Source organism: Nerophis ophidion, linkage group LG06 (genome assembly GCF_033978795.1).
Source record: "Nerophis ophidion isolate RoL-2023_Sa linkage group LG06, RoL_Noph_v1.0, whole genome shotgun sequence".
NCBI lineage: Eukaryota > Metazoa > Chordata > Actinopteri > Syngnathiformes > Syngnathidae > Nerophis > Nerophis ophidion.
This window is the reverse complement of record NC_084616.1, coordinates 16,481,429-16,509,011: the sequence shown is the minus strand read 5'-3', so window position 1 is coordinate 16,509,011 and position 27,583 is coordinate 16,481,429. Positions and strand designations below refer to the sequence as shown.

Here is a 27,583-nt window from a genome sequence, read left to right as displayed (position 1 = left end):
CTGTTGAACGACTGACCATTTTTTCATGAAAACTGCTTGCAAGAGGTTTCAAGTACTGCTAGCTTTTGCGGGACTAACAGCACAAACTTGGCGAATCGAGGTTTCTCAGGGGCAAGGCCAGGCCAAGGCAGACTGATTCCACGACTCGTTGCAGCGACTGACCAGATGATAGGTTTGTCTATCTCTGCTCTTGTGTAGAGTATGTCGCTATGCTCTGACTGGCATGGTCCACCACAGACCTTGTGACAGTAACGTGATTGGAACTGCCAGGATGTCCAGCCTCACCCAGAAGCCGTGATTTGTCTGTGGGGTTTGCTCCCTTAGCCTTTGGTCAACCAAGACCTTAACCACAAGGCAGCGGTAAACACTTCGAACCCTGAGGAGGGAGGCTACCAGGTGTTACACCTTGCCCAAGGGTGACCTGGGGTTTTCTGTCGGAGTAGTCCATCCCCTAGCCTTTGGTCAACCAAGACCTGCCCGCAAGGCAGCGGTGACTCATGGAGGGCGGGGTTGTAACCAAACTGCCCACCACGACTGAACGACTGAAGCTCTGCATAAAACAAGAATGGGAAGGAATTCCACTTTCAATGCTTCAACAATTAGTTTCCTCAGTTCCCAAACGTTTATTGAGTGTTGTTAGAAGAAAAGGTGATGTAACACAGTGGTGAACATGCTTTAGTGTTCTCGTGAAACGTGTAAAAACGCCAACTCAACACCAAGCCGAACCGGAGTCAATGAAGAGAACGTCGTTGTAAGCTTGACCATTTACTTTTGACAATTCCTTCATAGACGAGATGGTGAAAAACTGAAAAGAACAAAGAGACACAACACACAACACACTTATTGCCTCTGTACATATTCGTTTACAATGACATATAAAAATGTAACGGTAATGTCGGAAAATGTCCAGCAGGGGAAGACTCCCGTCTGCCTAAATGACTTGAACACATTGTATCTAGTTCGACAATTATATTTAACATATCGGCACTATTACACTTTTTTAACGTGTCTGACATGTTGTTAACTTATTAAAGACGACTTACGGCATTGCTTCTTCGCCGCTTTGTGTAGGATGGCAACAGAAAGTACTACAGAAGACCAAAAAATGTAGCTCTAGCTTTCGAACAAATACCGGAAGTCAACCAACAGGAAGTAATTTAGCGGAAGTGACATCGTCTAACTGCTGTTTACCGATTATCCATCCATCCATCCATTTTCTACCGCTTATTCCCGTTCGGGGTCGCGAGGGGCGCTGGCGCCTATCTCAGCTACAATCGGGCGGAAGGCGGGGTACACTCTGGACAAGTCGCCACCTCATCGCAGGGCCAACACAGATAGACAGACAACATTCACACACTAGGGCCAATTTAGTGTTGCCAATCAACCTATCCCCAGGTGCATGTCTTTGGAGGTGGGAGGAAGCCGGAGTACCCGGAGGGAACCCACGCATTCACGGGGAGAACATGCAAACTCCACACAGAAAGATCCTGAGCCTGGATTTGAACCCAGGACTGCAGGAACTTCGTATTGTGAGGCAGACGCACTAACCCCTCTGCCACCGTGAAGCCCGTTTACCGATTATAGCGTACAATAAATATAAACAACTTTAACTCCAAATTAAAGCATTGCAGTTACTAATACAAAATATTAAGTAATACAAAAATATGATCATGTAATTACGTAAATAATATTAACAGTTGACTTCAGGACAACACACATGCCCTTTCCCAACTACTTTGGCACATGTTGCAGCCATGAAATTTTAAGTGAATTATTATTTGCAGAAAAAATAAATAAGGTTTATGAGTTTGAACATCAAATATGTTGTCTTTGTAGTGCATTCAATTGAATATGGGTTGAGAATCATTGTATTCCGTTTATATTTACATCCAACACAATTTCCCAACTCATATGGAAACGGGGTTTGTAAACCAAATAATATATGGCAGGAATCAGTTTGAATCGAAAATGGTGTTGAATCAAAAATCGATTCAGAATCAAACTGTCACCGCAGGACTCGGATCGAATCGTTAGGTGCCCGAAAATTCACACCGCTCGTGTGTACAAACATGTGGGATTTGGGATGCGGAAATGACCTTGTGCGTCCTCAGATGTCTCGCTTCCTGGAGCTGAAGGATTTTGGAGATGCTGCTCACTACCTTCGTCTCACCAACCTGGAACAGCTGGCGGCCAAGGCCGAGGCCTTCGACGGTATACCCTAGAAAGAGTTTGAAGAACATGATCACGTTGTAATGTTGTCCGTCGTGTATGCACCACCAGGCACGAAACGTGTTTGGATGCCGGATGATGTGGAAGCGTACATGGAGGTGGAGGTCAGAGAACTGAATGGAGATAAAACCACAGTGGAGACCAAAGATGGACGCGTCAGTCGACTCAACCACTTTGACTTACGACACTGACATTTTCCAATTAAAGTCCTTCTCGTTCCGCGCATTTCAGTTCGTCATCCTCAAAGGCGACGACCTCCAGCCGATGAACCCGCCCAAGTTCGACATGATGGAGGACATGGCCATGCTGACGCACCTCAACGAGGCCTCGGTCCTCTTCAACCTGAGGAGGAGATACAGCATGTGGATGATCTACGTACGTGCACCAAGGTCTGCCGCCGGGCAAAGCAGACACATGCTGAATAAAGTGTGTGGTCTCAGACGTACTCGGGCCTGTTCTGCGTGACGGTCAACCCTTACAAATGGCTGCCGGTCTACTCGGCCGAGGTGGTGGAGGCGTACAAAGGAAGACGCCGCGCCGAAACGCCGCCGCACATCTACGCCATCGCCGACAACGCCTACAGCGACATGCTGCAGAGTGAGCCCGATGCACCACCCATTTGTCCGCATTTTGACAATGAGTAATCTTCCCGCTCTTCCTCCTTCAGACCGTGAGAACCAGTCCATGCTAATCACGTAAGTATTTAATCATCATTTGTAGAGTTTCATTTTTTCTTCAATCCGTAAACATCTTAGATTTTTGTTCACGACAAGAAATAATGTAAATCTGCACGCGAAAATATTAACACAAAAATATTTTTGAGCATTATTACAGTTTACACGTGGACAATATGGCCTAAAATCTATATCTGAAGAATAGAATAGAAAGTACTTTATTGATCCCTGGGGGAAATTCAGCATCACAGTTCGCTCACAATAAAAACTTAGGTATTTTACACATGTGAATAATTTAAATACAGTCTATTATACAGCATTATTCACATGTGAGTAATATAACTACAGTCTATTATACAGCATAATTTACATGTGAATAATATAACTACAGTCTATTATACAGCATTATTCACATGTGAATAATATAAATACAGTCTATTATACAGCATTATTCACATGTGAATAATATAAATACAGTCTATTATACAGCATTATTCACATGTGAAAAGCATAAATACAGTCTAATATACAACATTATTCACATGTGAATAATATAAATACAGTCTAATATACAACATTATTCACATGTGAAAAGCATAAATACAGTCTAATATACAACATTATTCACATGTGAATAATATAAATACAGTCTAATATACAACATTATTCACATGTGAAAAGCATAAATACAGTCTAATATACAACATTATTCACATGTGAATAATATAAATACAGTCTAATATACAACATTATTCACATGTGAAAAGCATAAATACAGTCTAATATACAACATTATTCACATGTGAATAATATAAATACAGTTTATGATACAGCATTATTCACACGTGAATAACAGTTTTTATTCAGCGTTATTCACACGTGGATATAAATACAGTCTATTATACAGCATTATTCACATGTGAGTAATATAACGACAGTCTATTATACAGCATAATTTACATGTGAATAATATAAATACAGTCTATTATACAGCATTATTCACATGTGAAAAGCATAAATACAGTCTGATATACAACATTATTCACATGTGAATAATATAACTACAGTCTATTATACAGCATAATTTACATGTGAATAATATAAAAACAGTCTATTGTACAGCATTATTCACATGTGAATATAAATACAGTCTATTATACAGCATTATTCACACGTGAATATAAATACAGTCTAATATACAGCATTATTCACATGTGAGTAATATAACTACAGTCTATTATACAGCATAATTTACATGTGAATAATATAAATGGTCTATTATATAGCATTATTCATATGTGAATAATATAAATACAGTCTATTATACAGCATTCTTCACAAGTGAATAACATAAATACAGTCTCTTATACAGCATTATTCAAACGTGAATATAAATAGTCTATTATAGAGCATTATTCACATGTAAATGGTCCCTAGTGTGTGAATGTGAGTGTGAATGTTGTCTGTCTGTCTGTGTTGGCCCTGCGATGAGGTGGCGACTTGTCCAGGGTGTACCCTGCCTTCCGCCCGATTGTAGCTGAGATAGGCGCCAGCGCCCCCTGCTACCCCGAAAAGGAATAAGCGGTAGAAAATGGATGGATGGATGGAATAACAGTCTATTATTCAGCATTATTCACACGTGAATAATGTAAAAACAGTCCATCATACAGCATTATTCACATGTGAATAATGTAAAAACAGTCCATCATACAGCATCATTCAGATGCGAATAATACAAATAGTCTTTTATGCAGCATTATTCACATGTGACTAATGTAAATAGTCTATTATACAGCATTATTCACATGTGAATACTATAAATACAGTCTATTATACAGCCTTATTCACACGTGAATAATATAAATACAGTCTTTTATACAGCATTATTCACATGTGAATAACGTAATTACAGTCTATTATACAGCATTATTCAGATGTGAATAATATAAATAGTCCATCAGCATTATTCACATGTGAATAACATAAATACAGTCTATTATACAGCATTATTCACATGTGAATAACATAAATACAGTCTATTATACAGCATTATTCACATGTGAATAACATAAATACAGTCTATTATACAGCATTATTCACATGTGAATAACGTAATTACAGTCTATTATACAGCATTATTCAGATGTGAATACAATAAATAGTCTATCAGCATTATTCACATGTGAATAATTTAAATAGTCTATTATACAGCATTATTCACATGTGAATAATATGAATACAGTCTATTATACATTCAAGTACAGTCAAAAAGGAACATATGCATTTATACAATCTGATGGCTGTCTGTAAGAAGGACTTCCTGTGTCGTTCCATGATGCACAATGTATATCAAAACAAATTATTTGGTATATAAATGATAATACAACCATTTCATAATGGGTTACGCTGATGACGTAATGCAGCAACATATTGCGTTATTCCTGGTTGTATTATTTTGTCATAAAAAATTAGTAATCTACTTGCCAATTTAAAGTAGCAATAGCTGGTTGATTTTTGTTTTTACACAGCTTCTTCAAAAACTAGAGCTGTCCAAAGCGGGGCTGTTTGCAGCCCGCGGCCCCAAAATACTATCACAAAAACAAAAAACGGAAAAAATGGAATTAAAGGGCAAACAGGTGAAATGTGACGGGGAAATGTTGCAATATTAACACCAAAAACTAAAAGTTTTTTACTTTAAAATGGTCATTACTCAAATAAGAAAAATTCATAGTCAACAGATTGATCTAAAGTTGATCAAGAAATTCAAGCATTGAAAGAAAATTAATATATACTGATAAGTGACTTATTTCTGCGATGAGGTGGCGACTTGTCCAGGGAGTACCCCGAATGCAGCTGATATAGGCCCCAGCACCCCCCGCGACCTCAAAAAGGGATAAGCGGTAAAAAATGGATGGATGGATGGATGGAAGTGACTTATTTGACGTATATGAGCCTTTTGGATGTCAAAACCTATAATCTGATTTTTTTTTAACTGTCATTGTTTAAAAGCTTTTAATGAATCAGGAGCAATGTTGTTGTGAATTATTTACTTATCTTGGAGTCCAATTACTTCACATTAAATATTCCATTTTGAAAAGTATTTTGAGGGAAAATATTGCATATTTTGTGTTTTTTTTTTGGGCATTAAAAACATGGTTTTTCTATGGGGGGAAAAAAAGGCATATAACCTAAAACATTTAATTTTTTTACTTTATGGCAATGGATGGATCTGAAGTTAATCCATGAATTCTTAAGTGTTAAAAAAAATTCATAAATTATTTATTTTTAACAATTTAATGAATGAGACCCTTTTGGGTCCCAGGGACCTTTAACATTCACCAAAACTGAGGTGAGCCTAAATGGTTTTTCAAAAAAGAAAAATATCACAATTGCGGATAATCTTTGCACACCCCTGATCTAAACCTTTAGTAAATTCTTCGGTTACTTCACATTAATTTTGGGCGATCAGACAAATTAGGTACCAAGTACTTACAAGGACAGCATCAACCATACCAGTGCTGATACATTCAAGATCATCCATCCATCCATCCATCTTCTTCCGCTTATCCGAGGTCGGGTCGCGGGGGCAACAGCCTAAGCAGGGAAACCCAGACTTCCCTCTCCCCAGCCACATCTTCTAGCTCTTCCCGGGGGATCCCGAGGCGTTCCCAGGCCAGCCGGGAGACATAATCTTCCCAACGTGTCCTGGGTCTTCCCCGTGGCCTCCTACCGGTTGGACGTGCCCTAAACACCTCCCTAGGGAGGCGTTCGGGTGGCATCCTGACCAGATGCCCGAACCACCACATCTGGCTCCTCTCCATGTGGAGGAGCCGCGGCTTTACTTTGAGTTCCTCCCGGATGGCAGAGCTTCTCACCCTATCTCTAAGGGAGAGCCCCGCCACCCGGCGGAGGAAACTCATTTCGGCCGCTTGTACCCGTGATCTTATCCTTTCGGTCATGACCCAAAGCTCATGACCATAGGTGAGGATGGGAACGTAGATCGACCGGTAAATTGAGAGCTTTGCCTTCCGGCTCAGCTCCTTCTTCACCACAACGGATCGGTACAACGTCCGCATTACTGAAGACGCCGCACCGATCCGCCTGTCGATCTCACGATCCACTCTTCCCCCACTCGTGAACAAGACTCCTAGGTACTTGAACTCCTCCACTTGGGGCAGGGTCTCCTCCCCAACCCGGGGATGGCATTCCACCCTTTTCCGGGCGAGAACCATGGACTCGGACTTGGAGGTGCTGATTCTCATTCCGGTCGCTTCACACTCGGCTGCGAACCGATCCAGTGAGAGCTGAAGATCCCGGTCAGATGAAGCCATCAGGACCACATCATTCAAGATCATTAAATTATTAAATTTTTTAACACACTTCCAATCAGACAAAGACACAATTAAATATATAATTATTTCCCACTATTGGCTTTGATTTACATCCTTTGCTTTTTGCTCTTAAAGCCCTCCTGTGTTCAGGGACTTATTACTTGAGTTCGTAAACAATAACAATAAAGACAAAAGATTATGTGATAATAAAAAATATGAATCTACCCTCCATACTTTGATACGGTACTTGATATCAGTACTGTCAATATTTGTATCGATCCACACCCCTTTGTTTACCTTCAAGAGCTCTTTTTTGATTGAAAAGCGAGTCGTACAAAAAACGGAACCTGATTTCAACATTTGTTAAGAAAAAAGACAACTAACATTCTTCATCATTTGTAGGAAAACAAAAATGATACGTGACCACCAATTAAAAGTGTTTTCACTCAACCGGTGTGTTTGGTCTTGTTAGCGGCGAGTCAGGCGCAGGAAAAACGGTCAACACGAAGAGAGTGATCCAGTATTTTGCCATCACCGCCGCTCTTGGAGAAACTGTGAAAAAAGGGGTATGTTTAAAAAAAAAAACTTGATTCCAGTTAGCTTCTGTCAGGACCAGGTGTATTTTTGTGTTGTCAGGGATCCTTGGAGGACCAGATCATTGAAGCGAATCCCGCCATGGAAGCTTTCGGAAACGCAAAAACCATCCGCAACGACAACTCCTCTCGATTTGTGAGTGGATCTCTGGCCACAGCTATTATGAAGACTAAATGTATTAATTTTACAGCCCTACAAAATGATCACGTTGACGACAAAATGTTGAAGGTTCTTGTCAACCATAGTTGTGTATGGCAGTCAAGGTTCTAAAGAGTTCTGGTTGGCTTTGCCACAGGGAAAGTTCATCAGAATTCACTTTGGACATACGGGAAAGCTGGCGTCCGCTGACATCGACATTTGTAAGTAACACTGTTTGAACCTACAAACATCATAGCAACGAAGGGCGGTGTTGGTCCAGTCAATTCTAAAACTTTGTAAAGCTTAAACAGTTAAAGTTAAAGTACCACTGATAGTCACGTACACACTAGATGTGGTGAAATCACCCTCTGCATTTGACCCATCCTCTTGTTCCACCCCCTGGGAGGTGAGGAGAGCAGTGAGCGAATCCCGCGCTCGGGAATCATTATGGTGATTCAACCCCAAATTCCAACCCTTGATGCTGAGTGTCAAGCAGGGAGGTAATAGGTCCCATTTTTATAGTCTTTGGTAGGACTTGGCCAGGGTTTGAACTCACGACCTACCAATCTCAGGGCAGACACTGAGCAGGGGTTGTCAACACGTCTTAAGTTGTCAACACGGGCAACAGAGTGGCTGGTGCGTGTGTCTCACAATAAGAAGGTCTTGGGCTCAATTCCCAGGCTTGTGGACTTTCTGTGAGTAGTTTGCATGTTATCCCTGTGACTGCCTCCAAGTACTACGGCTTCCTCCCACCATCAACATAGGTTGATTGGCAACACTAAATTGGCGCTAGTGTGTGAATGTTGTCTATGTGTGTTAGCCTCACAATACGAAGGTCCTGAGTCGTCCTGGGTTCAAACCCGGGCTTGGGATCTTTCTGTGTGGAGTTTGCATGTTCTCCCCGTGACTGCGTGGGTTCCCTCCGGGTACTCCGGCTTCCTCCCACCTCCAAAAACATGCATCTGGGGTTAAGTTGATTGGCAACACTAAATTGTGAGTGTGGATGTTGTCTGTTTATCTGTGTTAGCCTTGCAATGAGGTGGCGACTTGTCCAGGGTGTACACCGCCTTCTGCCCGAATGCGGCTGGGTTAGGCTCCAGCACCCCCGCAACCCAGAGAGGGTTAAAAAAAAAAAAAACCCAGAGAACATAATATCTTAATACTTTAAATTTCTTTGTCACTTTTTCCATTTTATGGTTTAAAAGTTCAAATGTTTTAAGGTTTGTGTGTTTTCTGGAATATACATTTACCTTTTTTTTGTGTGCATAAACGTCTAGACCTTCTAGAAAAGTCCAGAGTTGTGTTCCAGCAGCCCGAAGAGAGAAGTTACCACATTTACTACCAGATCCTTTCCAATCACAAGCCAGAACTACAAGGTAAACCCATTTAATACAAGCTCGTCCATTTACGTGGCTTTGTGTCAATGTGAGCATTTAAAGTGTATCATATTTCACTTTCTTAAAAGGGATATTTTTTCTACATTTAAAACACTTTGTTGTGGTCTACATTACGTAAATTAATGGTGGGTGTTTGGTCAAAATTTTGCAAAGACTATGTTTTACAGACTTATTCAAAGTCCTCCAAGTCATGCTGTAGTTATTAGCGCTTCCATCGCGAGTGTAGTGATGGATATAAAACTCGAACTATACACGGAGAATGCATGTGCATGTACGAGCAAGTCTACCGCACAGCAAAAAGATAGAGAAAAAGAAGTAGCTTGAGTTGAGTACTACTGGTGAGTGCTGGCCTTCACCGTATTGTTGGCTTGATGATAATAGTTCAGAAAACCACATTCAGTACGTTTCGTTGCGTTAAATTAGTCAGGTTCCTCAAAAAAGAGCTAAACAATTAGACTTTTAAAGCATACATACAGTAAGTAAGTAAGTAAGTAGTAAGTATAAAGCGCTTTTCACAGATAAAATCACAAAGCGCTATACAAAAACATAGGTAAAGTAAAACAACAATTCAATATAAAGCTGGGGCAACATCATAAAAAGGATACAAAGTGGATTAAAAATGGCAGTTAAAAGGTGCATTAACTAAAAGCTTCACTAAAAAGATACGTTTTTAAAATGTTTCTTAAAACTTTCAATACAGTCAAGACCACGAAGGGACTGGTGCAAACTGTTACAGAGTCTGGGAGCTATAGTCTGGAACGCCAGGTCTCCACGAGTATTAAAACGAGTTTTTGGGATCTTTAGAGCAGTGTTTTTCCAACCACTAGTGAGCCGTGAGACGCAGTCTGGTGTGCCGTGGGAGATTATCTAATTTCACCCATTTGGGTTAAAAATATTTTTTTGCAAACCAGTAATTATAGTCGGCAAATGATGTGTTGTTGAGTGGTCGGTGCTGTCTAGAGCTCGGCTGAGTAACCATGTAATACTCTTCCATATCAGTAGGTGGCAGCAGATAGATAATCGGAAACAGCGGGAGGCAGCGTGCAGGTAAAAAGGTGTCTTATGCTTAAACCAAAAATAAGCAAAAGGCGAGTGCCCCTAAAAAAAGGCATTGAAGTTTAGGGAAGGCTATGAAGAATGAAACTAAGACTGAACTGGCTACAAATTAAACAAAAACAGAATGCTGGACAACAGCAAAGACTTACTGTGGAGCGAAGATGGCGTCCACAATGTACATCCGAACGTGACATGACAATCAACAATGTCCCCACAAAGAAGGATAAAAACAATAAAATATTCTTGATTGCTAAAACAAAGTAGATGCGGGAAATATCGCTCAATGGAAGACATGAAACTGCTAAAGGAAAATACCCCCCCCCCCCCAAAAAAAAAGAGATATAGCCACCAAAATAGGAGCGCAGGACAAGAAGTAAAACACTACACACATGAAAACAGAAAACAAGTCAAAATAAGTCAGGGTGTGATGTGACAGGTGGTGATAGTACACCTACTTTGAGACAAGAGCTATATTGATGCATGCTTGGTTATGCGTTAAAGTCATCCAACAATTGCGACAACGACTTATTACTGTCAACTGAGTTTTGTTTTTTAATGATTTCTGCTGGTGGTGAGCCTCCGCATTTTTTCAACGCAAGAAATGTGCCTCGGCTCAAAAAAGGTTGAAAAACACTGCTTTAGAGGACCCTGGCCTGAAGACCGGAGGCTGCGCCCTGAAGTGTAGGGACATAACAAACCAGTGATGTACTGAGGGGCCCCACCATGCAATGCACGGAATGTCAGGACAAAAATGTTAAAGGGGAACACTATCACAATTTCAAAAGGGTTAAAAACAATAAAAATCAGTTCCCAGTGGCTTGTTGTATTTTTTGAATTTTTTTTCGAAATTTTACCGGTCTCGGAATATCCCTAAATAAAGCTTTAAAGTGCCTTATTTTCGCTATCTTCAAAACCACTATCCATTTCCCTGTGACGTCATACAGTGCTGCCAATGTAAACAAACAATGGGAATACTTACTCCAAGATGGCGGCGCCCGGACGGGCTGCGCACTCGAGGAGCTCCTGCTAAAGATGGAACATTTGGCAGAAATACCGGACAATTCCACAAACTTTATGGCTGGCTCACATCGTGGTCACTCCGTGATCACGTACGACCGCCAGACACTTCTGGATGTGGACACATCGGGCCATTTTGGACCGATAGACACTTGCGTGCTAGACTTGCTAACTAGCATGGGAATACATCGGCGGCTACATCCAGCGGCCTGTGAAGCAGGGGAGTCTAGTAGCAGCGGGGGCCGTCTACGGAGCAGACGCCAGCGGTGTGATCGGAAACGCGGATGCCGAGCGGGGCTAAAAACAAAGCAGAAGGCTAATCCCCACAGAACACCACTTTCCTCCATCCCGAAGACGGATTTAGATGGAAAATGCGAGACTACTGGTCTGGGTAAGGAGTCAGTTAAATTAGAACAAGTTTTTTCTGCTTTGAGTGTTTCAGAGTTGGACATGTGTTTTACTGAGGTGGCTAACTATGATGCGTGCAGTTTATCAAAGCAACAAACAAACAATCGGAAAATCCCCGTTACTGAGGTGGCTAACCATGATGCGTGCAGTTTATCAAAGCAACAATCAAACAATCGGAAAATTCCTGTCGTATCAATTCCTAGATATGGTCGTAACTATACTAAATGCACTGGGCATAATAAACACAAAATTATTAATATTGCTACTACGGATAATTTGATCAAAAACTCCCTAAAACAGCCCACTACCTATAATATAGGTTTTTTAAACATAAGATCATTGTCTCCTAAAACGTTGTTAGTTAATGATATTATCAGAGACAACAATCTTAACGTCATCGGTCTCAGCGAAACCTGGCTTAAACCAAACGACTTTTTTGCGCTAAATGAGGCATGTCCTCCTAACTTTACACATGCGCATATTGCCCGTCCGCTCAAAAGGGGTGGGGGGGTTGCACTAATATACAACGAAAACTTTAACCTTAGTCCTAACATAAATAATAAATATAAATCGTTTGAGGTGCTTACTATGAGGTCTGTCACACCGCTGCCTCTACACCTGGCTGTTATCTACCGCCCCCCAGGGCCCTATTCGGACTTTATTAATGAATTCTCAGAGTTCGTTGCTGATCTAGTGACACACGCCGATAATATAATCATAATGGGGGACTTTAATATCCATATGAATACCCCATCGGACCCACCGTGCGTAGCGCTCCAGACTGTAATTGATAGCTGTGGTCTCACACAAATAATAAATGAACCCACGCATCGCAACGGTAATACGATAGACCTAGTGCTTGTCAGGGGCATCAACGTTTCCAAAGTTACGATACTCCCGTATACTAAAGTATTGTCTGATCATTACCTTATAAAATTCGAGGTTCAGACGCATGTTCGTCAAACTAATAATAATAATAACTGCTATAGCAGCCGCAACATTAATACAGCCACAACGACAACTCTTGCTGACCTACTGCCCTCGGTAATGGCACCATTCCCAAAGTATGTGGGCTCTACTGATAACCTCACTAACAACTTTAACGACGCCCTGCGCGAAACCATTGATAACATAGCACCGCTAAAGTTAAAAAAGGCTCCAAAAAAGCGCACCCCGTGGTTTACAGAAGACACTAGAGCTCAGAAATTATTATGTAGAAAGCTGGAACGCAAATGGCGCACGACTAAACTTGAGGTGCACCATCAAGCATGGAGTGATGGTTTAATAACTTATAAACGCATGCTTACCTTAGCTAAAGCTAAATATTACTCAAATCTCATCCACCGTAATAAAAACGATCCTAAATTTTTGTTTAGTACGGTAGCATCGCTAACCCAACAAGGGACTCCTTCCAGTAGCTCAACCCACTCAGCTGATGACTTTATGCAATTCTTTAGTAAGAAAATTGAAGTCATTAGAAAGGAGATTAAAGACAATGCGTCCCAGCTACAACGGGGTTCTATTAACACTGACACGATTGTATATACGGCGGATACTGCCCTCCAAAATACTTTCTCTCGTTTTGAGGAAATAACATTAGAGGAATTGTTACAACGTGTAAATGGAATAAAACAGACAACATGTTTACTTGACCCTCTTCCTGGGAAACTGATCAAGGAGCTCTTTGTATTATTAGGTCCATCAGTGCTAAATATTATAAACTTATCACTCTCCTCGGGCACTGTTCCCCTAGCATTCAAAAAAGCGGTTATTCATCCTCTTCTTAAAAGACCTAACCTCGATCCTGACCTCATGGTAAACTACCGACCGGTGTCTCACCTTCCCTTTATTTCAAAAATCCTTGAAAAAATTGTTGCGGAGCAGTTAAATGAACACTTAGCGTCTAACAATCTATGTGAAACCTTTCAATCCGGTTTCAGGGCAAATCACTCCACGGAGACAGCCCTCGCAAAAATGACTAATGATCTATTGCTAACGATGGATTCTGATGCGTCATCTATGTTGCTGCTCCTCGATCTTAGCGCTGCTTTCGATACCGTCGATCATAATATTTTATTAGAACGTATCAAAACACGAATTGGTATGTCAGACTTAGCCCTGTCTTGGTTTAACTCTTATCTTACTGATAGGATGCAGTGTGTCTCCCATAACAATGTGACCTCGGACTACGTTAAGGTAACGTGTGGAGTTCCCCAGGGTTCGGTCCTTGGCCCTGCACTCTTCAGCATCTACATGCTGCCGCTAGGTGACATCATACGCAAATACGGTATTAGCTTTCACTGTTATGCTGATGACACCCAACTCTACATGCCCCTAAAGCTGACCAACACGCCGGATTGTAGTCAGCTGGAGGCGTGTCTTAATGAAATTAAACAATGGATGTCCGCTAACTTTTTGCAACTCAACGCCAAAAAAACGGAAATGCTGATTATCGGTCCTGCTAGACACCGAACTCTATTTAATAATACAACTCTAACATTTGACAACCAAACAATTAAACAAGGCGACACGGTAAAGAATCTGGGTGTTATCTTCGACCCAACTCTCTCCTTTGAGGCACACATTAAAAGCGTTACTAAAACGGCCTTCTTTCATCTCCGTAATATCGCTAAAATTCGCTCCATTCTGTCCACTAAAGACGCTGAGATCATTATCCATGCTTTTGTTACGTCTCGCCTCGACTACTGTAACGTATTATTTTCGGGTCTCCCCATGTCTAGCATTAAAAGATTACAGTTGGTACAAAATGCGGCTGCTAGACTTTTGACAAGAACAAGAAAGTTTGATCACATTACGCCTGTACTGGCTCACCTGCACTGGCTTCCTGTGCACTTAAGATGTGACTTTAAGGTTTTACCACTTACGTATAAAATACTACACGGTCTAGCTCCATCTTATCTTGCCGATTGTATTGTACCATATGTCCCGGCAAGAAATCTGCGTTCAAAGGACTCCGGCTTATTAGTGATTCCCAAAGCCCAAAAAAAGTCTGCGGGCTATAGAGCATTTTCCGTTCGGGCTCCAGTACTCTGGAATGCCCTCCCGGTAACAGTTCGCGATGCCACCTCAGTAGAAGCATTTAAGTCTCACCTTAAAACTCATTTGTATACTCTAGCCTTTAAATAGACTCCCTTTTTAGACCAGTTGATCTGCCGTTTCTTTTCTTTTTCTTCTATGTCCCACTCTCCCGTGTGGAGGGGGTCCGGTCCGATCCGGTGGCCATGTACTGCTCGCCTGTGTATCGGCTGGGGACATCTCTGCGCTGCTGGTCCGCCTACGCTTGGGATGGTTTCCTGCTGGCTCCGCTGTGAACGGGACTCTCGCTGCTGTGTCTTGGATCCTCTTTGGACTGGACTCTCGCGACTGTGTTGTATCCATTGTGGATTGAACTTTCACAGTATCATGTTAGACCCGCTCGACATCCATTGCTTTCCTCCTCTCTAAGGTTCTCATAGTCATCATTGTCACCGACGTCCCACTGGGTCATTATTGTCACCAATGTCCCACTGGGTGTGAGTTTTCCTACCGAGGATGTCGTGGTGGTTTGTGCAGCCCTTTGAGACACTAGTGATTTAGGGCTATATAAGTAAACATTGATTGATTGATTGATTGAATACCACAGCAAGATATAGTGACATTAGCTCGGATTCAAAATCGGATTTCAGCGATTTAAGCGATTCAACAGATTACGCATGTATTGAAACAGATGGTTGGAGTATGAAAGAATTGAAGAAGAAACTGAAGCTATTGAGCGAATAGCTATTGACGCTATTCATAGCCATAGCATGGCCAAATAGCTGCGTTAGCATCGCCGATCGACCAAACGATCAGGACTTTCGCATTTTTTGACACTGGAGCAACTTAAATCCGTCGATTGGTGTTTTTTTCACATTAAATGTGGGTGGAAGGAAACGTAATATAGTTGCAAATGCATCTACAGGTTATCCATACATCTCTGTACCATGTCTGCTTTAGCACCGCCGGTAAATAGCATGTTAGCATCGATTAGCGTAGCATTTTAGCATCGATTAGCTGGCAGTCAACATCAACAAAACTCATCTTTGTGATTTCGTTGACTATCGTTGCAAATGCATCTGCAGGTTATCCATACATCTCTGTGCCATGTCTGTTTTAGCATCGCCGGTAAAATGTGGAGACACTCTGGCACATTCAATGGGGGTCTGGCGGCAGACACTTTCGCATCTTCGGGCCAGTGGTGCAACTTGAATCCCTCCCTGTTAGTGTTGTTACACCCTCCGACAACACACCGACGAGGCATGATGTCTCCAAGGTTCCAAAAAATAGTAAAAAAAAGGAAAATAACAGAGCTGAGACCCGGTGTTTGTAATGTGTTGAAAATGAAAATGGCGGGTGTGTTACCTCGGCGACCTCACATTCTGACGTCATCGCCTCCAGCGCGATAAACAGAAAGGCGTTTAATTCGCCAAAATTCACCCATTTAGAGTTCGGAAATCGGTTAAAAAAATATATGGTCTCTTTTCTGCACCATTAAGGTATATATTGACGCTTATATAGGTCTGGTGATAATGTTCCCCTTTAAACCCAATGCGGAATTTAACTGGAAGCCAATGAAGAGTGGATAAAACGGGGGTGATATAGGCTGTTCTGGATGCACCGGTCAAAAGTCTGGCAGCCGCATTTTGTACATCCTGAAGTCTCTTTAGCGTTGACTTTTTGAAAAGGGTGAAGAGAGAATTGCAATAGTCAATACAAGACGAAATGAACGCGTGAATGATCACTTCGAGATCCAAATTTTTTACCTTTGAAATTTTTCTGAGAAGATAAAACCAGTTTTTGGTCAGTTGACAACAGTGACAGCCGGTCTGTCGTTTTCCTGTTGCAGACATGCTGCTGGTGACCAAGAACCCGTACGATTACCACTTCTGCTCGCAGGGCGTCACCACGGTGCCAGGCATTAAAGACAGCGAGGAGCTCGAACTCACCGACGTATGGAAAACGGTCACAAAGCGTTGTCTCCGAACTCGGCCTCTGAATATCTATGTCCTTGTGTGCAGCATGCCATGGACACGTTGGGCTTCACGTCAGAGGAGAAGTATGGCATCTACAAGATCGTCGGCGCCATCATGCACTTTGGCAACATGAAGTTCAAGAAAAAACAACGAGAAGAACAAGCGGACGCTGACGGCACTGAGAGTAGGATTTTTTTTGCCCGGAAAACTATTTTGTCTTAATTTTTTTTTTTACAGAAAATGAACTGTTTGCAGATTGCAGACATAATTCCTATTGGCCTCTTTATGCAATACCGAGTCCAAAGAGCAGAATACATTGACTACTTGTGCGTATGTCCTCGTAGGTGTGGACAAGGCAGCTTACTTGATGGGCATCAGTTCTGCTGACCTTCTGAAAGGCCTCCTGAACCCTCGAGTCAAAGTAGGAAATGAGTCAATCGTAAAAGGACAGACAGTAGAGCAGGTAACTAGTCCAAGAGATCACTGAGAGCCGTTCCAGAGACATCAACTGAGTCATGTGGACCTGCCTCCCTGGTTGTGTGCAGGTGTACTTTGCGGCGGCAGCTTTAGCAAAGGCCACCTATGACCGTATGTTCAGGTGGCTTGTCAGTCGCATTAACGTGTCCTTGTACACGGCACTACCTCGACAGTACTTCATCGGTGTCCTGGACATTGCCGGCTTTGAGATTTTTGAGGTATCATTGACCTTTGATGTGTTGCTTCCAAGAGTTGATGTCCTCATGACTTGTTTCTTGTCCATCCAGTTAAACAGCTTTGAGCAGCTGTGCATCAACTTCACCAACGAGAAGCTACAGCAGTATTTCAACCACCACATGTTCATCCTGGAGCAGGAGGAGTACAAGACTGAAGGCATTGAGTGGACGTTCATAGACTTTGGTCTTGATCTGCAGGCCTGCATCGACCTAATTGAGAAGGTGCGTCGCTCCTTTTCGCCCATGTTTCTGGAACCCTCCTTCAGGTCGAGCCAGTACCATGCCACTCGTGACCCAAAACATTTAAACACCTTTAAAGGCCTACTGAAACCCACTACTACTGACCACGCAGTCTGATAATATTTCATCATTGATGTATAAACTAACGTTGCAACACATGCCAATACAGCCGGTTTAGTTTACTAAATTACAATTTTAAATTTCCCGCGGAGTTTCTTGTTGAAAACGTAGCAGAATGATAAATAAATAAATGATAAATGGGTTATACTTGTATAGCGCTTTTCTACCTTCAAGGTACTCAAAGCGCTTTGACACTACTTCCACATTTACCCATTCACACACACATTCACACACTGATGGAGGGAGCTGCCATGCAAGGCGCCAACCAGCACCCATCAGGAGCAAGGGTGAAGTGTCTTGCTCAGGACACAACGGACGTGACGAGGTTGGTACTAGGTGGGATTTGAACCAGGGACCTCGGGTTGCGCACGGCCACTCTCCCACTACGCCACGCCGTCCCTTAATGATGACGCGTGTTTGTGACGTTTCGGGTTGGAGGGGACATACTAGCTCAGCACCAGTTACGGCCAGGGGCGCCGAAAAGGGGGGGTAAAGCAGACGGATTCTAGGGGCCCATGATGGAGGAGGGCCCAGAGAGGCCCCTAATGATGATGAAATTATAATACAGAGGGGTCCTGTAAAGATTATTTTCATGGGACCCAAAATCCCTAGCGGCGCCCCTGGTTACGGCTAAAAGTCGTCTCTTTTCATCGCGCAATTAAACAGTAATTTGGACATCTGTGTTGCTGAATCTTTTGCAATTTGTTCAATTAATAATAGAGACTATAAAAAACAATGCTGGTAGTGGAAAGCGGCGGATTGCAGCTGTCTTTTGCACCGAGACACAGCCGGTGTTTATTTGTTTGTTGTGAAGCTTTAACACAGAGCGGTCAAGCGAACATGTTTCTCTACGTCAACCAGCATGTTTTTGGATGGGAAAATTGTGATGTATATCTTACCGGAGACATCAGTGGATTATTCGTCCTCCTGCAGTCATCATCAGCCGTTGTCAGTCCACTGCTGGACGAAAGCCTCAGCATGTTTCTGCCATTTGGCGTACTTTTCATGCTGGTTATTAGCCTACACCTTCCACGCTGGCTTGGTGTGGGTTGGAAGGGGGTATTTTATATCAGAGATCCTTCTCCTAGACTTATTGCCTTACTGGGCTGTTGAACTTAGTCCGTCCTGTTGGTTGTCCGCGCACCATTTACCCAGGGACCCGCTCAGCTTTATGGCGCTGACCGCCCGCCAGTCACAAGAGAAGGTGTAAACGGTTCTTTGTGTCCATTTTATAGACGTTGGTTGGGACTCACTAACCCCACACACAACCTCCCATCTCATGCCTGGATGTAGTTTAACGTCATACCCAGGACAGTCTCCTGCAGTAGCTGTCAAAAAAGGCAGCTGTGAGCTTGGCTCCTCGGCTTCTCTCTGAGACACTGGCGTATTCACCGTAGCCATCCGACAATCTTATCAAAACACTATTAAAACAATAAGCAGATAAGGGATCTTCCAGAATTATCCTAGTAAATGTGTCAAATTACATCTGAAATGCTCACACTGCCGCCGCCTGGAGCCGTCGCTTTTTATTTTATTTATTTATTCATCAATTTTTCTAGTCCTTCACTATCAATATCTAACACTGCTGTTGCTGCTGCCCTGAGGGGGCTAACACTGCTGTTGCTGCTGCCCTGAGGAGGCTAACGCTGCTGTTGCTGCTGCCCTGAGGAGGCTAACACTGCTGTTGCTGCTGCCCTGAGGAGGCTAACACTGCTGTTGCTGCTGCCCTGAGGAGGCTAACGCTGCTGTTGCTGCTGCCCTGAGGAGGCTAACACTGCTGTTGCTGCTGCCCTGAGGAGGCTAACACTGCTGTTGCTGCTGCCCTGAGGAGGCTAACACTGCTGTTGCTGCTGCCCTGAGGGGGCTAACACTGCTGTTGCTGCTGCCCTGAGGAGGCTAACACTGCTGTTGCTGCTGCCCTGAGGAGGCTAACACTGCTGTTGCTGCTGCCCTGAGGAGGCTAACACTGCTGTTGCTGCTGCCCTGAGGAGGCTAACACTGCTGTTGCTGCTGCCCTGAGGAGGCTAACACTGCTGTTGCTGCTGCCCTGAGGAGGCTAACACTGCTGTTGCTGCTGCCCTGAGGGGGCTAACACTGCTGTTGCTGCTGCCCTGAGGAGGCTAACACTGCTGTTGCTGCTGCCCTGAGGAGGCTAACACTGCTGTTGCTGCTGCCCTGAGGGGGCTAACACTGCTGTTGCTGCTGCCCTGAGGAGGCTAACACTGCTGTTGCTGCTGCCCTGAGGAGGCTAACACTGCTGTTGCTGCTGCCCTGAGGAGGCTAACACTGCTGTTGCTGCTGCCCTGAGGATGCTAACACTGCTGTTGCTGCTGCCCTGAGGAGGCTAACACTGCTGTTGCTGCTGCCCTGAGGAGGCTAACACTGCTGTTGCTGCTGCCCTGAGGAGGCTAACACTGCTGTTGCTGCTGCCCTGAGGAGGCTAACACTGCTGTTGCTGCTGCCCTGAGGAGGCTAACACTGCTGTTGTTGCTGCCCTGAGGAATTAGCAAGCATTCACAAACATCAATTTCTCCAACTCCAGTACAGCAGCACCTACCACCAACATATCAAGCAGACTGCCATAAAGCCTGCTGATCAAGGTACTGCAAGGTTAAACTACCAACAGTAACAATGCCTCCTAGGAAGGCACAGGTTGACGAGCTGGAAGAAATAAAACTCTCGCTTAACTTTATGTCTGAAGAGTTGTCCAGAGTGGCAAACCAACAAACTGCTCTTAGTCAACTAGTGGAGGAAGTTAGAGAGCTAAAAAAAATAATTGTAGAAAAAGACAAATCAATTAAAATATTGGAAGGACGTGTTGATGAACTTGAACAATACACAAGAATGGATGATGTGATTGTCAGTGGCTTGAACACCAAACACCGCTCATATGCTCGAGCAACTGCAGGTGAAAAGAATGGTGGGGATGAGTCCACGATGGAGCTAGAAAACCTGGAGCAACAGGTCCTGCAGTTTTTTCAGTCTAAGAACATTGAAATAGACAGTAATGCTATCTCTGCCTGTCATACCCTCCCTCGAAGGGATAACTTGGCAAAACAAGCAATTATTGTAAGGTTTACGAACAGGAAAGTAAAAACTGATCTTTTGAGACAGTCTAAAAAGTTAAGAGGTACGGCAGTGTACATTAATGAGCACTTAACAAAAAAAAACTCGGACATAGCAAGACAGGCTAGGGCCCTAAAGAAACAAGGGAAAATTCAGTCCACGTGGACACGGAATTGCAAAGTCTGGATAAAACTACAGGGCACGCCTGAAGAAGCAAAGGTTCTAGTAATCAGAGAAATGGGGGAGCTTGAAAAGTACAAATGATGAAACCAGTAATCATGTTGCCAACTTGGTAATTGAATGTTAATATAACAGCAAATGAATGAGTGAAATATGAACTTTGCACTATGTTTGAAAACGATATAGACCCTGAAAAAAATTTATTCAATGGCATAGCAATGAATTGCAAATATTATACAGATGAACAATATAATGACAGTATAAAATTAAGTAACCAATTAACAATTATACATATTAATAGTAGAAGTCTGTCTGCAAACTTTCACCATATAAAGGAATTTTTAAGTCAATTTGTAAAACCTTTTAGCATTATAGCAATATCAGAAACTTGGATAACTCAAGAAAAAAGTGTAGATTTTGGTCTGAATGGATATGAATTTGTGCATTTGGATAGAATAGATAAAAAGGGAGGAGGAGTAGCACTCTATATTGATAAAAATCTAAACTTTATTAAAGTTGAAAATATGACATCTATCATTGAACAAGTAATGGAATGTATAACGGTAGAGATTATAAGAGAAGGAAGAAAAAATATCCTAGTTAGTTGTATATATAGAACTCCGGGATCCAAAATAGAAATCTTCACCAAAGCTATGGAAGGATTATTTCATAAATTGAATAACAAAGAAATATTTATTAGTGGAGACTTTAACATTGACTTAATACATACAAGTAGCAATAGAGAAACAGCAGAATTTATAGACACAATGCACAGTATGAGTTTGATATCTTTGATAAATAAACCAACAAGAATCACATCACATAGTGCCACCCTAATTGACAATATATTTACCAATATAATGGATGACAACCTAATATGTGGAATCTTGATAAATGATATAAGTGATCATCTCCCAGTCTTTGTGGTCTACAACTGTGCCAGTAAAATTAAAATCAAGAATGAATGTGAAACTGTCTATAAAAGAATCATAACAGAGAAATCGCTCAACAAATTCAAGAATGAACTACAAAAGCAAAATTGGAATACTATTTATGATAAAAAAGAAGTTAATGCAGCTTATGAAGAATTCTTAAACACATTTAAAATACTATATGATGGAAATTGTCCAGTAGTAAATTATAAAAGGAAGTCAAAGTACGGCGAGTTTAAACCGTGGATGACTAAAGGACTCCAAAATGCCTGTAAAAAAAAGAATATTTTATATAAGGAATTTATAAAAAATAGAACTTTAGTAAATGAAAATAAATATAAAAAATATAAAAATAAACTAATCAATATAATCAGAATGTGTAAAAAAGATTATTATATAAATAAACTGGAATATAACAAGAATAATATAAGAGGTGTATGGAAAATATTAAATGGTATTATTAGAAATAAAAATGATGATAATCAATACCCACCATACTTTATGGAAAATAACAATATGATTAAGGATAAGGAGGTGATAGTAAATACATTTAATGAGTATTTTATAAATATTGGACCGAAACTAGCAGAAGAGATAAAGGTAGAAGGGACAAAAATAGATGCAGCAGATTATATCAACCCAAACCCTAAAACAATGTTTTTAAAACCAGTAGTAGAAAGAGAAATCAGGGACATAGTCAAAAGTTTTAAGAACAAAACAAGCAAAGATGTGGATGATATAGACATGCAAACTTTAAAGTGTGTGATAGATGGAATTAGTGCTCCATTAGCGTATCTATTTAACCTTTCATTTGAAATGGGAGTATTTCCTCAACTAATGAAAATTGCAAAAGTTGTTCCTATTCACAAAGCGGGAGACGGACACTTATTCACAAACTACAGACCAATCTCAATACTACCACAGTTCTCCAAAATATTAGAAAAAATATTTATAAATAGATTCGATGGCTTTGTAGAAAAAAATGAATTATTAACAGATAGGCAATATGGTTTCAGGAATAATCGATCAACAGCACAAGCATTAACAGATTTAATTGAGGAAATAACTGATAGTATTGATAAAAATAAATATACAATAGGAGTATTCTTAGATCTTAAGAAGGCTTTTGATACAGTAGACCATAGTATTCTTTTTAGAAAAATGGAAAAATATGGTTTTAGGGGTATTGTTCTGGAATGGATAAAAAGTTATTTATCTGATAGAAAGCAGTTTGTACAGATATCACAAAACAAATCATGCTGGTTAAATATTAAATGTGGGGTACCACAGGGGTCAGTTTTAGGGCCCAAGATGTTCATCATGTATATAAATGATATTTGTAAAGTAACTGAAAACCTTAAATATGTGTTATTTGCGGATGACACCAATGTACTCTGTTCTGATGTGGACTTGCAGCAGCTCCTGAGGACCGTCACCATGGAGATGTATAAACTAAAAAAATGGTTTGATGCTAATAAATTATCATTGAACCTAAATAAAACTAACTTTATGTTATTTGGAAATAAGAGAAATGATATAGATGTAAAATTGTATATAGACAATGTTAGTATAGAAAGAGTAAACAAAATCAAATTTTTGGGTGTGATCTTGGACCAAAGGATCTGCTGGAAGTCACACATTACATACATCAAAGGGAAGTTGGCCAGAAGTATTGCTGTCCTGGGTAAAACAAGGCACATTCTTAATCAAAAAACATTACACACTCTTTATTGTACACTTGTTTTACCATATTTGAGTTACTGTCTAGAAGTTTGGGGAAATACATATAAGACGAACATCCAACCACTATTCATAATGCAAAAAAGGGCCATCAGACTGATACATAACACAGGACCCCGAGAACACACTAATGGATTATTTATAAAAACATTTGATTTAAAACTACCAGATCTCATCCAACTCAAGACTGCCCAAATGATTTATAAAGCAAGTAAAGATTTACTTCCAACAGGGTTACAGAGAAGATTTTTACAAAGAGAAGGGAATTATAATTTAAGAGGAGAACTACTTTTTAAGATCCAATATTGTAGAACAAAGCAGAAACGAATGAGTATAACAATAGCAGGGGTTAAAATATGGAACTGTTTAAAGGATGAAATAAAACACAGCACCAACATAAACCAGTTTAAAAAGCTTTTTAAATCATTTATCATTAGTAAATATAAGAAAGAAGAGCAAACATTGTTTTAGAAAGACAATAATATATAATATGTATATAAATACAATGTATGATTTCATAATTATACATATAGGTTATATTAAAATGTATATATTACCACTTTATATGGAATTTAAATGAATTGTGTATGTATAATGTATGTATGTATGTGTGTATATGTGTATGTATATGTATATATATATATATATGTGTGTGTATGTATGTATGTGTATATGTATATATATATATGTGTGTGTATGTATATGTATATATATATATATATAAGTGTACAAATGTATATGTTTGATTTAAATGTTAAACTATGTATATGAGACGTGTGCTACATATATGTTGCTTATATATTGTTTAAAAAAAAAAAAGTAATATAAGTGAAGCATGTTTTAGATTTTATATATTTTGAAGCTTGTTCTTGTTGTGATGGGGTAGGTTTATATAAGCGTTGCTTCAACCTACACCCTTTCGGCTCAATCATTGCTCAAATGAGTGTTTTTTTTTTTTTTTGTTTGTTTTTTTTGTTTTTTGTTTTTCTTTTCTTGTTGTTGTTCTTTGTTTTATGTGAAGATTGCCGAAATAAAATACATTGATTGATTGATTGATTGATTCAGCCACGAATCTTTCATCCTCACTCAAATTAATGGGGAAATTGTCGTTTTCTCGGTCCGAATAGCTCTTTTTGTTGGAGGCTCCCATTATAAACAATGTGAGGATGTGAGGAGCCCTCACACGGGTGACGTCATCATCTGCTACTTCCGGTAAAGGCTTTTTTATTAGCGACCAAAAGTTGCAAACTTTATTGTCGATGTTCTCTACTAAATCCATCCATCCATCCATCCATCATCTTCCGCTTATCCGAGGTCGGGTCGCGGGGGCAGCAGCCTAAGCAGGGAAGCCCAGACTTCCCTCTCCCCAGCCACTTTGTCTAGCTTTTCCCGGGGGATCCCGAGGCGTTCCCAGGCCAGCCGGGAGACATAGTCTTCCCAACGTGTCCTGGGTCTTCTCCGTGGCCTCCTACCGGCTGGACGTGCCCTAAACACCTCCCTAGGGAGGCGTTCGGGTGGCATCCTGACCAGATGCCCGAACCACCTCATCTGGCTCCTCCCGATGTGGAGAAGCAGCGGCTTTACTTTGAGTTCCTCCCGGATGGCAGAGCTTCTCACCCTATCTCTAAGGGAGAGCCCCGCCACCCGGCAGAGGAAACTCATTTCGGCCGCTTGTACCTGTGATCTTATCTTTACGGTCATGACCCAAAGCTCATGACCATAGGTGAGGATGGGAACGTAGATCGATCGGTAAATTGAGAGCTTTGCCTTCCGGCTCAGCTCCTTCTTCCCCTACTAAATCCTTTCAGCAAAAATATGGCAATATCGCGAAATGATCAAGTATGACACATAGAATGGACCTGCTATCCCCGTTTAAATAAGAAAATCTAATTTCAGTAGGCTTTTAAAGTCACCAACTGGTTAGGAATTAGGAATTGGTCACAGAAAGTCTTCAATGATCACCTGTTGTATCCTCTCATCAACATGAAAAATGTCAGTGAATATAACCACACCTCACAATCTAATAATGACTGTTGGAATGTGGTGTTTCCAGCCCATGGGAATCCTGTCCATCATGGAGGAGGAGTGTATGTTCCCCAAGGCCACAGACCAAAGTTTTAAAACCAAACTGTACGACAACCATCTGGGAAAGTCTCCCAACTTCCAGCGTCCACGAATCGATAAGAAGCGCAAATATGAAACCCACTTTGAGGTGGTCCACTACGCTGGAGTGGTAAGTAGTATGCCAGAGACTGTGGGAAGGCCACCTGGAATTTTCTGTCTTGTCTAGTGCACAGCATGATGGCAAAATCTTACTCTCTGCAGGTTCCGTACAACATCATAGGCTGGCTGGACAAGAACAGAGATCCTCTGAATGAGACTGTCGTGGCTTTGTTCCAGAAGTCCTCAAACAAACTGATGGCTGCACTTTTTGAGAACTACATCTGCGCTGAGACAGGTAACACACACACACTGCAGAGGACTGAAATACACAACAAATACTATTTGAACACAGCTTTTGATCAACGATTGAGCCAATTAGAGGTGAATTTGTACAGCTGTGTGCTTCCAGTTAAGGCCGGGCGATTACATCATAAAAATGTATTGAAAAAGAAGTAAAACCGTGGTCATAAAACCAGGTACGGAACAAATGATATTAAAAAAATAATCTTGATAATTTTTTTTGCCATATCGCACAGCCCTACTTCTAACTTTGTTAAAACACTTCAGGGAAGAGTCTTTTCTGTTCCCAGTAAACCGTAGAAGGTCCACGAAGCGTGCTTGCTGTGCAAACACTCGAGCTGATCTGACAAATCAGAGACCTCTGACCTCACACATTTACAGACACTAAAATGTGGCAGCAAGTCTGCTCCAAAGAAAGCTGGTTTGCAGGGATAAATGGATGGGGCAAATCCACTTCCCAACACTTTTGACCAGTGGTGTGCCGTCAGGGCCAGCACGGCCTTCTCTGCCGGCCTGACATAACCAGAAATCTATCCATCCATCTTCTTCCACTTATCCGAGGTCGGGTTGCGGAGGCAGCAGCCTAAGCAGGGAAGCCCAGATTTCCCTCCCCCCAGCCACTTCGTCCAGCTCCTCCCGGGCGATCCCGAAGCATTCCCAGGCCAGCCGGGAGACTTAGTCTTCCCAACGTGGCCTGGGTCTTCCCCGTGGCCTCCTACTGGTCGGACGTGCCCGAAACGCCTCCCTAGGTAGGCGTTCGGGTGGCATCCTGACCAGATGCCCGAACCACCTCATCTGGCTCCTCTCGATGTGAAGGAGCAGCGGCTTTACTTTGAGTTCCTCCCGGATGGCAGAGCTTCTCACCCTATCTCTAAGGGAGAGCCCCGCCACACGGCGGAGGGAACTCATTTCGGCCGCTTGTACCCATGATCTTGTCCTTTCGGTCATGACCCAAAGCTCATGACCATAGGTGAGGATGGGAACGTACATCGACCGGAAAAATTGAGAGCTTTTCCTTCCGGCTCAGCTCCTTCTTCACCACAAAGGATCGATACAGCGTCCGCATTACTGAAGACTCCGCAACGATCCGCCTGTCGATCTCATGATCCACTCTTCCCTCACTCGTGAACAAGACTCCTACGTACTTGAACTCCTCCACTTGGGGCAAGATCTCCTCCCCAACCTGGAGATGGCACTCCACCCTTTTCCGGGCGAAAACCATGAACTCGGACTTGGGGGTGCTGATTCTCATCCTAGTCGCTTCACACTCGGC

The 27,583-nt window shown here is 41.8% G+C and overlaps 1 protein-coding gene across 1 annotated transcript in view; it reads left to right on the top strand.

Annotated features, from left to right (window-relative positions):
- Window positions 1-27,583, top strand: part of LOC133554272 (myosin-7B-like) — a 70,880-nt gene that overhangs the window by 16,764 nt on the left and 26,533 nt on the right. The window contains exons 2-17 of the mRNA XM_061902786.1: window positions 2,112-2,211; window positions 2,281-2,384; window positions 2,461-2,604; window positions 2,670-2,826; window positions 2,897-2,924; window positions 7,707-7,800; window positions 7,871-7,963; window positions 8,124-8,187; window positions 9,244-9,342; window positions 16,730-16,833; window positions 16,902-17,040; window positions 17,201-17,319; window positions 17,402-17,551; window positions 17,621-17,791; window positions 25,901-26,080; window positions 26,173-26,305. Coding sequence (XP_061758770.1) covers window positions 2,112-2,211; window positions 2,281-2,384; window positions 2,461-2,604; window positions 2,670-2,826; window positions 2,897-2,924; window positions 7,707-7,800; window positions 7,871-7,963; window positions 8,124-8,187; window positions 9,244-9,342; window positions 16,730-16,833; window positions 16,902-17,040; window positions 17,201-17,319; window positions 17,402-17,551; window positions 17,621-17,791; window positions 25,901-26,080; window positions 26,173-26,305 — 1,879 coding nt within the window. The remainder of the gene's footprint in view (window positions 1-2,111; window positions 2,212-2,280; window positions 2,385-2,460; window positions 2,605-2,669; window positions 2,827-2,896; window positions 2,925-7,706; window positions 7,801-7,870; window positions 7,964-8,123; window positions 8,188-9,243; window positions 9,343-16,729; window positions 16,834-16,901; window positions 17,041-17,200; window positions 17,320-17,401; window positions 17,552-17,620; window positions 17,792-25,900; window positions 26,081-26,172; window positions 26,306-27,583) is intronic.